We start from the raw sequence: 15893 nt of genomic DNA, 5'->3' as shown, positions 1-15893 counted from the left end.
TTTTTTGCAAATTTATAGAATATCCCGAAATTCCAAAACATCCTGGAATTTTTGCAATTTTTATTTTATTTCATTTTTTGGAGAAAATTTCCAAATTTGTGAAATTTCTTTTTTTGTTTCTAAAAAAAATTGAAACTTAATAAATTTTTTCATTTTTTTAATAAAAGGAAAAAAATTAATAAAAATTTAAAATAAAGACATCAAATGTACAATTTTGTTTAAAACAAAAAATTTCCAGTTTAGATAACCTTTTACAAGATTTTGACTGCATATTGAATATTTTAATTTTTTTTCTCTTTATTTTCTCTTTATTGAAGGTAAAGTAGATTTTGTGGCTTTGGATTGACTTTAATCCAGTTGAGCTGTGGCAAAATGGCTCCTTTGAAAGTAAAGGTAGCAGACCCCTGATCTGGACGATTGTTACTGCCTTCCATGTTTTGATTTGACTCTATTTTCATATGAGAGTTTATCCAAATCAAGCAAACTTTGTTTTATGCACACATCTGCCTGCCCTGCCTGCCCTGCCCCCTTTAATGTTTCCTCCTTCCCACTCCTTTTCAGAAACATATAAGACTTAGCAGTTGACTTTTTATCCTGTAGAATTAGATTTTATAGCATGAAAGATGTGTGTGAAGGAGGATTTGTTTTAATGACAGAGCTCTCCAAAATGATTTGAGGAGAGGCTGAAGTGTGTGTCTGCATGTGTTCAGAGTGTGTCGCTTTTTATTTGCTCTGTTGGAAAGTAATGAGCATTGTAACTTACTTACTTACTTACTGGGGGTAGGAGAAAAAAAATCTTTGTATCATAGTATTGGGATTTTTTGTTTAATGATTTCAAATCAGGATTTTTTTGTGCAAAAACCTTTTTTTTTTTTTTTCAATTTGAAATCCTCCATCCCCCATTTTAGTCTTCTATCCAACCTGGGTTGGGAAAAGTTAAGATGTCAGATCTCCTGAATAAATCTTAAAAACTGACTCACGCGATGTGCATTTTTTGGGGGAAATATGGCTCCTGATATAGTCTGTACACATCATCATCATCATTTAACTTTTCACTTGGAAAATTGGAACTATCTAACTTAAATCAAAGCGCCACCCTAAAAATACTAAAAAGATCTAGTCGGGAGAAACATATTATCACAGCCCTGTTACTTACCCCAGTTACATTACTTTAACAACGCTCCCTAACATCACCTGAGGAGCTCTGTCTCTGCTTTTGTGGTCACCTGTTGGTGGAAATCAAACCTGAGTTACTTGGTTGCAGCCATCTTTAGCCATTAGCTTTTTTGTTAGCAGGTGCTTTGAAAGTCATTTCTGTGTATGGCACACTTTGAATTGTGATGTCACCCTCTAAAAGTAGGTCAAGTTGTGTTTATGTGCAAACTGGTGCAGAAACCTTTACACCTCTATGAGAGTCACATGTTGTGGTTTTGTTCTTCGTGGTCTTAAAATTTGGGGTTGATTCCCCAATTTGTCGCACATTTGTTGTCTGTTTTTCTAAACCAGGCGCTGCCCTCTGCTCAGTGCCACAGACGTGAGAGTCTGTGAATCATGGGTTCAGCTGTCAGCACTTTGGTGGAGCAGAGGAACCCAGATGCTGCAGAGTGATGTTGTGAAATAGCGGACTGTGTCTGTCACATGCTCCCTGACTGTAGCACATGAGCTTATCCAGGAAATTAACCTCCTTCCTTCTTTGGAGGACAGTTTCAATATGTACATTAAAACCCGTGTTTACAGTTCCTTAGTAATTCCCAGGGAGGTTTCATTTTGTATGAGAAAACAGCTCTGAGGGACTTTTTAATTGCATTTCTTGTTTCTTGTCGTGCATGAAGTGGAACGGAGAAAAAGGAGGAGTTAGAGGAGAAAGAGCAGAGTTTGCAGAAAAAACTGTTGAGCTGGGTTTGAGGTGTTGCATAAACGTACTTGATGTCCTTAACGTGCTGTTCCTACAGTGTCTTTAAAGTGTTATCTCTTTACACGGACTTGAATCTGCTGCTGTATTAGTTAATGGTAGGGTTAAATCAGGATCCACATAGATAACACATTAGACAGGTGTGAAAGGGCCACAGGTAGGAATCAAACCAGGGTGTAAGAGTTAGCCACAAAGACTGAGCAGTACCCCTCTTCTTCAATATTAAGAGTATAAATTATCTGGTTGTGAAACTGTGACATAAGTCTTAAGCAAATCTGACCCCCAATAAATAACAAGGGTTAAGGTGAATAAATTTGACAAAAAAAATAAATAAAAAATAATGAATGAATAATGAATAAAAATAATGAAATTAACAAAAATTGTACTTTAAAAGAAAAATGGAAAATTGTAAAAAAAAAAAAAAAAAACAAATATATATATATATATATATATATATATATATATATATATATATATATATATATATATATATTTTTTTTTTTTTTCCAACGAAATGGAATTTTAATAATTTGAAAAATATGCAAAAAAAAAATTAAAAAATATATTTGCAACTTTTTTTTTCTAAATTTGAAAAAATGTCCAAAAAATTGAAATAAAAAAAATTAACACAGTGAAAGACATGGCCAGTCAATGTAATCAATTTTAAAAAATTGTAAAAACTTCCTTTTTTTCAAAAAAAAAAAAAAAAAAAATTAATTATTTGAAAAAATATGCAGAAATTAAATTAATAAATACATTTGCAATCCTTTTTTCTAAATTTGAAAAAATGTCAAAAAATTTAAATTAAAAAATAGATAACACAGTGAAAGACATGGCCAGTCAGTGTAATCGATTAAAGGTAAATTGGTGAAACCAATGTTTCTCATGAAAAATCTGATATAGTACAAAGAAGTCCCTATGAATATACTTTTATTAGTCTACTACACTGTAAAAAAATTAAATTATAGATGGTTTTAAACCAGCTGACCCAGAAATAGAGAGAAAACATTGATGTATACGACATACTGACTTACTTAGTACAGCAAAACCATATTTTCTAGTTTAGAAATGAAATATTTTAAATATTCTCTGAGATTATACTTTTATAACATGTAACTCGTTTCTTCAGCACACTAATTTAATACTTGACATGTTTTTGTTGTTACACTATTAGACAGTTTAAAGATGCTGCCACCTTTTGGCCTGAAGTCTCACTCACACTGCCATGAAGATGTGACTTTTAACAAAACATGTGTTTGTCTTGGAATTAAAAGGAGATCCATTTGAAACGTGACAACATGAAAACTTGTCAGTTTGTACCGTAGTTTAGTAGCCGGCTATATTTAGCTCTATTCACAGCCCGGCGCTCTAAGACGTGTCTATAATGTGTAACGTTAGTGAATCCTGGTCATGTCCTGCCAGTCATCTACCAATCAGAGCTAACGTAACCTCACTCTTCATTTTATTGATAGACTCTCAAGTTTGAACAGACCACTGCAGAATAACAATTTAACCTGTGTTTTAGCCTTTAGCTTATTTTGTAGCCTTTAGCTCGTGGTGTGGTCTTTAGCCTGTGTTTAAGCCAGTTAAGCCCTTTTAGCCTTTAGCTCATGTTTGAGCCTGTGTTTTAATATTTAGCGTATGTTTTAGCCTTTATCTTGTGTTTTAGCGTGTAGCTTTTGCTCTATTACTCTCCCATGTACCTTTCCTTTGCACAATGAGTCTGTTTTTTCGGATGCGTTTTTTGGGATCTGTTAAAAAAAAATGTCACGCACAGACACCTTGCACAACGAATCCGATGCGTTTACTTTTGTATTAATTGTGAAAATTTGCATTAGCACAAACAGATTAGCCCTCTTAGCCTTTAGCTCGTGTTTTAGCCTTTAGCCCATGCAGGTTTCTCTCTCTACTAAACTTCGTCAGCCGGCATTGTATTGTCATAGAGACTTAGACATGCCGTAAATCAATCCGGTCCTGGGAAGCTAAAACATAGCATTTGATAATAACCTGTATTGTTGCGGAAAATCTCATTTTAAAGTGTGGATTAGGATCAGGCATAAATCTAGAAGGGAGACTTTCTCCAGATCACTTAGAAACTCCTCACAGCTCCTTGAATGGGACGGATTCTGTCCACAAACATCATTTAACAAGTTTAAAAGCATCATTTCCTGGTCTCTATAACTCAGCTGTAGCTCTGTGAGATTCAAAACCAGAGAAAGATGCAGAGACTCCTGCAGTCGGTACAGAGTTGTGTGAGGAACTCCTTAAAAAACAAACAAAAGTTGAGGTGGAGTGTAAACTTTGCAGGGGTAAAAATAGCACTGATGGGACTTAGTGCGCCTCCTTTTAAGGTGCACGGAGGAAGAAGAGAAATCTGAATGACTCAAAAGTTGGAAAGCACAAAACACAGTTTCCCTGTGTATTTACAAAGGATGTTTTTATATAAGAAACTGGTCTCAGTTTATCATTACCCTGACTTTTAAAACTCATTTCACCTCATTTCTCAGTTAGTTTTTAAATTTACTGAATAAGATCTTGAAAGACTGTGTCATTAAATCTGTGTCCGGCCTGTGACCGAGTTCCTCTCACGAGTTGAACTTTCTCTCCACATTCTGGAGATAATGATTAACCTTCAGGTCTCCTTAAAGGAAATCTTATCATGACTCTCTACTCGACACACTTCAACGATATCTGTTGTGTGTTTCAGATCCACAGTAACACCACCACGCTGTATGAAGCCGTGCAGGAATTCAACGTGACCTACAGCGTGGAGGTGGCGGCGTGCACGCAGGCAGGGAGCGGCATGGTCAGCCCACGAGTCTGGCTCTTTGTGCCAGAAGACAGTAAGCTGCTCTATTGATTTATCTCCTCATCTGGGTTTAGCTTTATCATGAAGCCAGCAGCAGATATATTTCACTGTGCTGGACTGACATCACTACCCCACGAACAGATCCAGACCCTTTTAAGGGTCTATTCTGGATCCAAACCCCACTTGGGAAACAGCTCTCTTGAGTTGGTGTAAAGAAGGCGGTCATGTTTTGGTCCATGTTGAAATGTCATCAGCTGTTGGGTTGATGTCTCTGACATTTCAAGGATATTTTCTATTTTCATCGTCCCTAGAGGATGGAGCCCTGAGACTTTAGGAGTTCATTAATTTCCCTGTGGTTCATCCCAACAGCTGCAGCTGCATAATTCTTAATTTTGGTTATGAAGAATAACAATATAAGACCTAAGACTCCCACACGGTTATGTAGCTAAATCAAGACCAAAATTTTTCTAAATTTGAATAATTAAAATATAAAAAATAAATTATACAAAAGGTATATATATATATATATATATATATATATATATATATATATATATATATATATATATATATATATATATATATATATATATATATATATAACACTTGATATAAAATACAAAAAAATTAGTACCACTAATTTAAAGTTTAATCCTGTATAAAAAACAACATGTAAATTTGAAACAAAAAAATCTGTATTTATATATATGTATATATGTATGTATATATGTATATATGTATATATGTATGTATATATGTATATATGTATATATGTATGTGTATATATATATATATATATATATATATATATATATATATATATATATATATATATATATATATATATATATATATATATATATTGAGCTCTTTAATTTTTTTCTACGTTTCCTGGACGCAACATCTGAAAGTGAAAAAAAAACTTAAAAAAAAAAAGATTTTCATCAGAAAAAAAAAAATGAAATTACAGCTGAAAAAATGTATCCCCTTAAATGTTAAAATATTTTTAAGAGTAATAACTGAAAATAAATTATTTGTTTAAACAATTAAAGAGCTGAATCAAAACTATTTTCAGAGTGGTAAATAATTGTATATGCTTTTTTTTGGTTAACATTTAGTGTTTTTTTTTTAAATTCTCGATCAAACTTTAAATTTTCATCCTTATTTTTTTTTTCAAATTATTGTAAATTTTTTTTTTATTTTCCAAATTTTTTACCTTGATTTGTCTCCATTCATGGCTAAATAATCTTGATTCTGTGGCAGAAAAATTAAGATTTTGGTAAAACTTCTTTCTTGACTTCCACATCATGCTGAACACTTCTTCTTCCCGTCCCAGAATCAGCGGTTACCCCGTCGTCCACCCCTGACGCTGGGGTCCCGGACTCTGTCTATGTGGTGCTGGGTGTGGTTTGTGGCTTCTGTCTGCTGCTGCTGATCCTCTGGGGGGCCATCTGTGTCCATAACAGGAGCTCTGACTCTTGGTTTGGGTATGCTGACTATCTTATCTTCTGACTTCTCTAAAAACACAGTAATGATTTAATTACAGATTCTGCTCCAGTTTGATCGTGTTATCTTGGTCTTTGACCCATTTGACGCTGAACTTCCTTTTTAATGTGATTTCTTTAAACCGATTAGAGCAAGATTGAATTTTCTGTAGCCCTGTGATTGTTTTTTCTCTTTCCCTCTGTTAGAGCTTGAATAGATGCAAAGCTCTCGAGCCTAATTTTTTATAAACATAGAAAATTCTGGCAGCTTTTAAGCAGGTTAAGGCCACTGTTTGGAATTAGCTTTGTTGTCATCCGAACTTCACATGCGTGTGTGTATTAAAAGATTTAAAGGTGTATTTTTGAACCATCATGCCGGGTTATTGTGCAATCTTTCCGTTCTGCAGAACAACCTGCAAACTATACAACTTCCTGACTCTGTTAATAAACTTCCCGTGCTTCCTCTTAATCACTACTGTCTGCACCTGAGAGCAGTTAATAACTGAGCAGCTGGAGGAACACACAACATCCAGCTGTGACTCAGTGCTGCCGATCAGGACGCCGAGAGGAATGTGTCACAGGCTGCGGCTCTGATAGCAAAACAGACTCCCAGAGCTTCCTATGACCGCCCCTCCTGTCCCGGCCTCGGTGTGTGTGAGTGTGAGATCACTTACACTGCTCAGCTCACCCTGTGTTTTCTCTTCTCCTGTCTCCCCCTACAGGCGGGTGTTTGGAGGTGGAGAGAAGCTGCAGCCGATTGTTCAGTATCAGAGATCCTACAACCGATCAGCTATCGGAGTCACATGTATGTTCTTAAAGATCTCTTTAAAAATGTCATTTTACTGAATTTATTTTCATTAATGAGTAGATTGATGTTTTGCATCTGTCTCCTTTTCTTTGTGTTTATTTACTCTCTGCTCCTTCACTTTTTTGAATCGGGCTCCTTTCCAGTATGAAGCTGCTTTTTTAATTATTTTGGTGGCTTCTTCATGACTTAAATAGTTTCTTCATCATCCACCTCTTTTTCGCTCATCGATTAGTCTCATTTCAACCACCTGTCTATTGTTGTCCTCCTGGCCGCGCTATTGTTAGTGTACAAATGTAAACAATAGCACAGCTCTCTTGCAGGCCGTCTACTTCAAGCAGTTTTGCAGATAATATATTTTATGAGTGAATATGCTCAACTTGGGAAATGTGTCTTCTTTGATTTTGCATAGACAAAAAGATAAAATGCTTTTGGAAAAGTTGTTTTTAATCAGATATCTAAAAATTTGTTTTGATGAAACCTTTTATTAACATTTGTCAAGTAGTCCTTGCAGTACTCCCACGTACCTCTAGGGGTACCCTCGTTTGAGAAGCACAGATTTAGGGCAGGACAGAAAATTCTTTTTGCAAAGTTATTGTGCATTCTTTGTAGTGTATGAATGGTTTTATTTCATAGTTATACAAAGTTCAAATACTTAACATTATTTCTAACTAGGGCTGTCGCTTTAACCCATTGAGAAAAGAATAGAAATTTGTCATTGCAACAAGTACAATGAAATTGCAAATTAAATTAGAAATTAATTATTAAATTTATTGTAATTTAATTTAATTATTATAATTTATATTTTTTAGAATGTATGAGTAAATAATTGTAATTAATAATTAATTATAATTAATTATAATTAATTATAATTAATTATTTGATAATCATTCTATTAGAAGATTAGAATAGAACTTTATTTGTCATCGTAACACGTACAACGAAATTGCAAATTAAATTAGAAATTAATTATTCAATTAATTTTAATTGATTATTTAATACTGATTATGATAAATATAATTATTATTATTTATAATAATAATTATTATTATTATTCTTATTATCCTAACAATTTCTATAAAATTTAGAATATAATTTGATGTTAATTATAATCATTTAACATTTATATTAATTATTATACAAATTAATAATTCATTGATATTAGATTAATGCCTTATAAAAATCAACGCGATGAACCCATTATCTGCCAGTTTTTTTCAGAGCATCTTGAACAATATTTCAAGGCCAAAATAATATTGTTTTCTCTGACTATGTAAATACCAAAACTTCCTAAGAAGAGTGGACTCTCCAATTTCATGTCTCTCTTCCTGTTTTTGATCCAAAAAAAAAGACAAACCCTACGTTTTTTTGAACACGTTCATCTTTGGCGCTCCATCCTTTGATCTTCTCCATGATCTCCGTCATCTTTTCTCACGATGGCGCCGCTCTTTCTCTCTGAACTACAGCGACACATCCTCAGTTGGAGCGTGAGCTGCCTGAACTTTTCTGACTTGCAGCGTCTCGCTATGTCTCTGTCATCTCACATCTTCTCCTCATATCCATGCTGAGCTCTCATCTAAAGAGCGCAATGCTCTCACCCAAAGTGGTTTACGAGCAGGATTTTGACTGACAAGCTCCGCCAGACCCTGCCTCCCCCTGATGAAAGAAATTTTGTAATGTCCTAGAATTCAGATTCTTTATTTGGGGACCTTAAGCAGATATGAGATTAAAATGTGATTAATTAGGTTAGTTTATTAGAAATACTGTAACTAATTAGATTAATTGCCTGAGAGCCCTTTTCCTAACATATAATGACTTGTCCTGATGTCTCCTCACAGTGGGGAACCTCGGCATCAGTGAGGAGCTTCAGGCCAAACTCCAGGACGTGATGGTGCTGAGGAGCTTACTGTCCATCGGCAAAATTCTTGGAGAAGGTGGGTAAACAGATTTTTTTGGGAATGAATTTAGATTGAAATACATAAAAGGAAAAAAAACTGCAGAGTCTGAAATATCTATCTTTGGTTGTTCGTAATCAGGTGAATTTGGCTCCGTGGTGGAGGGACATTTGAGACAAATGGACGGGACATCGGAGAAAGTCGCTGTGAAGACGATGAAATGTGAGATTTTTTATGGTCATTGATTTCCTGTTCATAAAAAAAGGTAAAACAGAAGCTAATTTTCTCTTCCCGTCTTTAAATCAGTGGACAGCTTCTCTCAAAAGGAGATCGAAGAGTTCCTGAATGAAGCGGCCTGCATGAAAGATTTCAACCACCCGAACGTCATCAGACTCCTCGGTGAGAGCAACACGAGTTAGCTCATAACCGCACTGATGGTCCTCTGTCATTTGCTCATCTTTATTTGTGTGTATGGTTTGTCCTCTTTAGGTGTGTGTTTGGAAGTGGGCCCTGGAAATTTCCCTAAGCCGATGGTCATCCTGCCGTTCATGAAATATGGAGATCTTCACAGCTTCCTGCTGCGCTCACGGCTGGGCGACAGTCCTGTGGTGAGATTCAGTCAACAAAGATAAAAGTTTTGATAATGTTTTTTAAATACAAAGATAAAAACAATAAGTTTTAACTGTTTGTTTTCCTTTGGACAGTTCCTGCCCACTCAGACCCTCCTGAAGTTCATGGTGGACATCGCTCTGGGTATGGAGTATCTCAGCAGCCGTAACTTCCTGCATCGAGATCTGGCAGCACGCAACTGCATGTAGGGTTCAGACTCAAACTTCTCAGGATATCATTTTGTGAAGGTGAAGAAACGCTGCCTGTAGATTAATCTAAATACTTGGTTTTGTTCTTTTTTTTCCTGCAGGCTACGTGACGACATGACGGTGTGTGTCGCAGACTTTGGATTATCCAAGAAGATCTACAGTGGAGATTATTACAGGCAGGGCCGGATCGCCAAAATGCCTGTGAAATGGATCGCAGTGGAGAGTCTGGCAGACCGAGTTTTTACAGTAAAGAGCGACGTGGTGAGTAACGTGGTGAGCCGTCACCAAAAGAAGATCTGATCCCTCTCTTCGCTCTGATCATGACTTTAAAAAATGTTTGTCTGGGATCCACACTAAGCAGTCAGCTGAGGTTACTCTGATCTAAATACTCAGCAATCCTTCCCTTTTATAGTTTTGGAAATGTGAAGTAAAAGATGAAAACAGTTTATCATAACTATAAGATACTAATACTGAATCTTGGTGTCTTTCAGTGGGCGTTTGGAGTCACCATGTGGGAGATCGCCACCAGAGGCATGACGCCGTACCCTGGCATCCAGAACCATGAAATCTACGACTACCTGCTGGAGGGACACAGACTGAAACAGCCCTCAGACTGTTTGGATGGACTGTGAGTGTCATGACCACGTACAGAAATTCATAATTTAGGTTCAAATATGATGCTGATCTGAAGAATAGGTCTTAAAAGGCGTTGTACTGCAAAAAACTGAAATCTTATCAAGTGTTTTTGTATTGTTTTAAGTAAAAATGTCTTTTTACACTTGATATAACCACATTCAATTCATTAGTCCAGAAAAATGTCTTGTTTCAAGTTACTTAAAGACAAAAATGAGGTCTGAATCTCTTGTAAAAAAGTAAAAAAAAAAAATCTGCCAATGGAACTAGAAAATCTTTCAAAAAAATTTGCTTGAAATTAGAATAATGCCCTATACAAGAAACTTTTCTCTGGTTTCATTGGCAGATTTTTTTTTATTTGTTTCAAGCTATTCAGACCTCATTTTGTCTCTAAATAACTTGAAATAAGACATTTTTCTGGACTGATCAGGTGAATGTGGCTCATATTAAGTCTAAAAAGATATTTTCAACTGAAAATAAGACAAAAACACTTGATAAGATTGTTTTTTTTGCAGTGTAAATTCATGAATCTCAAAAAGGCCTTAGATGGCCTTAAAATGTCTTAAAATTAATATCTAAAAGTCTTTATATATGTCAATATGACAGTTAATTGTCCCAAATCTAAAAATAAATGACAACATTTCTTTCTGTTTTTAATTTTTTTTAATTAACTTACCTAGTGACTTTTGTGGTAACATCACACAACATGATAGTGGAACCAACATACATTGATGTTTGCGGCTGGGCCTCTATTAATTGTCTCTAACCCTGTGTAATTGATGTGTTATGGTGTTTTCCCCCAATTTGTGTTTATCATGAAGTTAGTCTTTAATTAGATATTATTCTTATTCGAAGTTATTTGTTTATTTTTTCATTTAAAAGCATTTTATTTATTTCAATTTTTATTTATTTGTTTAATAATTATATTTTTTCTGAATTCCCCCTCTGGGATAAACAAGGTATTTTCTATTCTATTCTAAATCTAATTTCAAATGGCATTAAAAAGTCTTAAAAAGTCTTGAATTTAACTTGCTTTGAGCTGTAAGAACCCTGCTTCAGGCAATATTAGACTTTAAAAAATATGAGCTGCGTACTAAAACCTGCCTTTATTTCTGTCTTTTCTTCCCCTTTTATTTTCCTGATATATATAAACAGGGGAAAAAATTTATCAGCCACTGCAAACAGGGCATAATCTCCATTTACAAAATATTACCTGAAAAATAAGTGAAAAGAACGTTAAAAAAAATAACAATAAAAAAGCAAATCTGGACAAGGAGGGACAAGAAGAAGCAAAGTGTATCATGTCCTGCCCCTGTTAATCAAATTTCATGCAGTCATTATCTATTTTCTGTTTTGTGTTTCATACTGTATGTGTTTCAATTCATATTACAATTTTTTTGTATTACAAAGAAAACTTCTGTTGTCAGCAGTTCATAAGGCAAACACTTTGTATCATGAAGCTAAAGATAGGTAGTTCATATCATAAAACAAATTTAATGCCGACAGAAAACCATCGTCAAAGTCATGACAAAATTTATTGATATAGCACTTTTTAAAAACAACCACAGAGTTGATTAAAGTGCTGTAAATATTAAAACAAGATCAATAAAAACACAATCAGTAAAGCAAATAGTTAATGAAAACATTTTAAAACAGCAGATGGTATAAACAAAAACACAATAAATAGAAGAAGAAAAAAACAGTAAATAAAAGCAAAATAAAAAGCTGGATGTCTCACTCAACCAGTACTAAAAGCCAATGGTTTTGACACCATAAGACAAACAACTCCTGCAACAGATCAGAAGAGAATTCTGATTCAATTCACTTATACATGCCCATAAAAAAACTGTTTGTACCTGAATTTGAAAATAATGATGATTGGACCCAGTTTAATGCATCATTAAGGCCGTTCCATGGTGCTGTACCACAAACAGAGATGCATGTGTTTTTTTTGTCTGTGCAGACTGCTGGACGTCTCTGCATACAATGACTTCTGAAATCTCTGTGGGAAAAAATCTTTAAATTGGCCAGTTTTATATTTCACAAGACCCAGACATTTTAACATTTTTGATACTAAAAATAAATGATTTGTATGGTCCAAATGACTAGCTTGATGAATTAGCCTAATTGCTCGTTTTAGCAGTGTGTGTATCTGTTTCAGGTTGCCACTGCATGTATTACTAGGGGTGGGAAAAATAAAACTGTTGTAGTGTAATATTGAGATTTTTTGGTTTAACAATTTTAAATCATGATTTTTTTTTGTTCAAAACCCCTTTTTTTTCAAATTTAAGTCCTTCATTTTAGTCTTTGTTTATAAGCCGGGTTGGACAAAAGTTAAGATGTCAGATCTAAAATCTTAAAAACTGACTCACATTTTTAGGGAGAATATGGCTCCTGGTGTAGTCTGTAGACATCATTGTTATCATTCATCTTTTCATCTGGTCTGGGGTTAAAAAAACAAGCTGAAAATCTCAAAAATCAGAAATATCAAAGAATCACAATGTATATCAAATCGGCACCCCAGGAATTGAATCGGGAGAGAAGTATATCATCCCAGCCCTTTGTATCTCCCCTTTTAAGAAAACATGACTATAAAGAGGGTCTTATTTGATCTATTTATTGTTTTCCTGCTTCTAGATACGAAATCATGTACAGCTGCTGGAGGGCCGACCCCCTGGACCGACCCGTCTTCACACAGCTGCGGGAAATGTTGGAAAAGCTCACAGAGAAGCTTCCGGAGTCATTCAGCAAAGACGACATCATCTACATCAACACCAGCTTCCCTGAGGAGGACCCTGAAGGAGACACTCTCCCTGCAGAGCATCCTCTGTTCAACTCCTCGCCGTCCTGCAGCCACCAGGCGGCAGAAAACGCCGTCGTCACTGCAGACATCCACGGGAGTCTGGAGGAAGAGGAGGATGACGATGACGATCGTTACGTTGTGGTGATTTCCTCGGACCCCTCCACGAGACCTCCCGCAGTGAACACTCCTCTTCTAACGAGTCGAGCGAACGGGGACACGGTTACTGGAGCAGGAGCAGGGGATCACGGCTCGAGTGACACCTCCCACCTGCTGTGAAGACCTGGACTATGACGAACGTGAAATGCCTCATTGCACTGGCAGCACCTTGACATGTCCTCATGTGCACTTTGTGTAGCATCGTTGTACCTGCAGTTAATGCGTTACATGGCCAGCCTCTGTCAGTGTTAGGTGTTGTCTTTGCGTGTCAACATGCACATGCTTCATAAGCTTAAGACAAACTGAACTGTGAATTGTTTACTGTACGTGACGTTTCCTTGTGATGTAAATATAGAAATGTACAGAAAATTTATAAAATGATTTTATTTACTGTAAAAACAAGTGATTCTTGTATTCCTCCATTAAAACTGCACAGATTTTGACATAATCATTGATTCTCTCACAGTGATTTCAGTTTTTGTAAATCCTTGGATTCTTCAAGAAGACAGTTGAGAAAAGAGCTGCGACAACACTTTGGAAAAACACGTCTGCAATGGAAAAGGTTTGTACAAGCTTACTTTGAGTTTTGGAAGTGGAAACAATTATTTTTAAGAAATCATTCAACTGATGGATCTTTTTCCTCTGTGTAAGCACGAGCATCAGAGTGATTCTATGATTAGGGGTACATTTAATGTCCATGGGCTTTACTTATCAATTTTACTAAGTATTAATTTTAAGCAATGACTGATTTTACTGTGGGTCATTTGGCTGATATTTCACTTTGTTTTAATACAGAAAGTTAACAGCTTCCATCATTTATTTAGCAAAAACTGCAAATCATGTTGGGATTTGCAGTTTTGTGCTGATTTCTCAAATGTCAAGTTTGCTCTTCAGTATTATTAATTCACTTTGTGTGTCTGAGAAATCTGTGTCAACCGCGTCACATGACCCAAATCAGCTGAGGGCCCATCCTTTTTGGTGTGAACCTTGAAGAAAGTGTGTCATGTTTCAGCTCCTCCTCATCAATGTTTCATCAGAATGATTGTCTGTACATGGGGCGCATTAACTGTTCACCAACTGTGTTACCAACATTTTCTGCTCTTCTTACTATAGATGTTATAAAGACCAAACTGGGAAGACAAGGAGCAGAAATATGAGCTGATGGAGGTCAGGTGGTGCCATGTTCAAGGTCTGCAGTTAGCACAGGGCACAAAACATGGAGGAAATGTCGACTGTGTTAGTGCCACTAAATGTAGAGTTGTAGAGACAGGTTTCTCTCTTCTTGTCCTGTCAGCTGGTTACTACGATTCTTTAAATTTGGTCTAAACTGTGAAATAAATGATGAGGGACATTTCTAGGGAGTGTAGTCTGACAGAGAAATGTTGAATAACTCTAAAGTCACTATAATGTGGATTTATGTAGAAACTTTTTTGTATACCTGACATTTCAATGCACATTTACTTGAGAGCATAGATGAATGTTTTTCTGACTGTTAAACAACATGTACGTAAGAGTACCAGGCCTATTAGGACAAAAGTGCATGCTCGTGACTCTGAAAGGGGAAAGTGGTTAGGATAATGAAAGGATTATTGTAACATTTCAATGTATTTTAAATATTGTTCCATGGTCAGTTTAAACTTAAACCTGATTTGGCGATAGTTGCATTATTTGACATATCTTTATTGTAAATAAGAGCTTCTTTTACCACTATGCAGACATTAAGCTCTTACATTAAAGTTGAATTAACATATTTTTTTGATTGGGATAGTCCAAATAGTTCATGACAGGGGTCTGCAACCTTTTCAGTGGCTACCTTTAGATTTTTTATTTTTCTTACAGAGGGTATTGATGATTAAAGACACTGACACTAAATAAAATCATGGTTTAACATTTTGTTAAACTAAATATGCATCAAATCTGTCAATAAAGCCTGCCACCGCTCTACTTCACCTCCTACAACATCAACAGCCCACCGACTGTCCATGCACCTGTGGCTAACCTCAAGTTTTACAGCCCTGGGAAGATAACTACATCTACAAAAAGACTCATCTGGAAGAAAATAATGATTTTAATTCTGTGTGGATGGATTCATGTAACTGACAACGTGCTGGCTTATCATACATTCTTGATATGTGGGAAGACATTAGCAAATAAGCAAAGATGAGACAAGAATTATAGTAAATATGTGTTTTTCAATTGAAGTGTTTTTTCAAATATTTAAGATTTTTTTTCATTTATCTTTTTATTTACGTATTTCCACATTTTATATACAAACGAGGAAAAAACAAAGCCAAGACGATTAAAATGAATATCAAAAGAGAGAGTTCAAGAGGACACAGATTAGCAATCGGAAAGTAGGTTGATTTAAAAGAGTAAAAATAAAGAAAAAGAAAAACATGAAAGGAAAGAAAAGAAAGGAGGGTTAATACGTTAATAAACCATGGTCACAGTTCTTTTTTTTTTCTCCTTTAAAATTTTAAGATTTTTGAAAATTTAAAAGTGTTATTTAATTTTTGCAATTTTTTAATTTTTTTCTTTTGAAATTGTTGCATATATTTTTTGAATCTTTTTTAATTAA

At 35.2% G+C, this 15893-nt stretch overlaps 1 protein-coding gene across 1 annotated transcript in view; it reads left to right on the top strand.

Annotated features, from left to right (window-relative positions):
• mertka (c-mer proto-oncogene tyrosine kinase a) overlaps positions 1–13753 on the top strand; it is a 35047-nt gene extending 21294 nt beyond the window's left edge. Inside the window, exons 9-19 of the mRNA XM_074675890.1 lie at positions 4620–4755; positions 6058–6208; positions 6928–7010; positions 8849–8944; positions 9047–9127; positions 9212–9304; positions 9395–9513; positions 9610–9719; positions 9825–9984; positions 10215–10351; positions 12994–13753. Of these exons, the coding sequence (XP_074531991.1) occupies positions 4620–4755; positions 6058–6208; positions 6928–7010; positions 8849–8944; positions 9047–9127; positions 9212–9304; positions 9395–9513; positions 9610–9719; positions 9825–9984; positions 10215–10351; positions 12994–13435 (1608 nt within the window). The 3' untranslated portion in view covers positions 13436–13753. The remainder of the gene's footprint in view (positions 1–4619; positions 4756–6057; positions 6209–6927; positions 7011–8848; positions 8945–9046; positions 9128–9211; positions 9305–9394; positions 9514–9609; positions 9720–9824; positions 9985–10214; positions 10352–12993) is intronic.
• Positions 13754–15893: the final 2140 nt, after the last annotated feature.

Source organism: Halichoeres trimaculatus, unplaced genomic scaffold (assembly GCF_033239565.1).
Source record: "Halichoeres trimaculatus isolate MK-OKI-2021-1 unplaced genomic scaffold, fHalTri1.1 fHalTri1_scaffold_8, whole genome shotgun sequence".
In the NCBI taxonomy this organism is placed as follows: Eukaryota; Metazoa; Chordata; class Actinopteri; order Labriformes; family Labridae; genus Halichoeres; species Halichoeres trimaculatus.
Note: the sequence above shows the minus strand (reverse complement) of the source record. Positions and strands in the feature narration are given on the sequence as shown.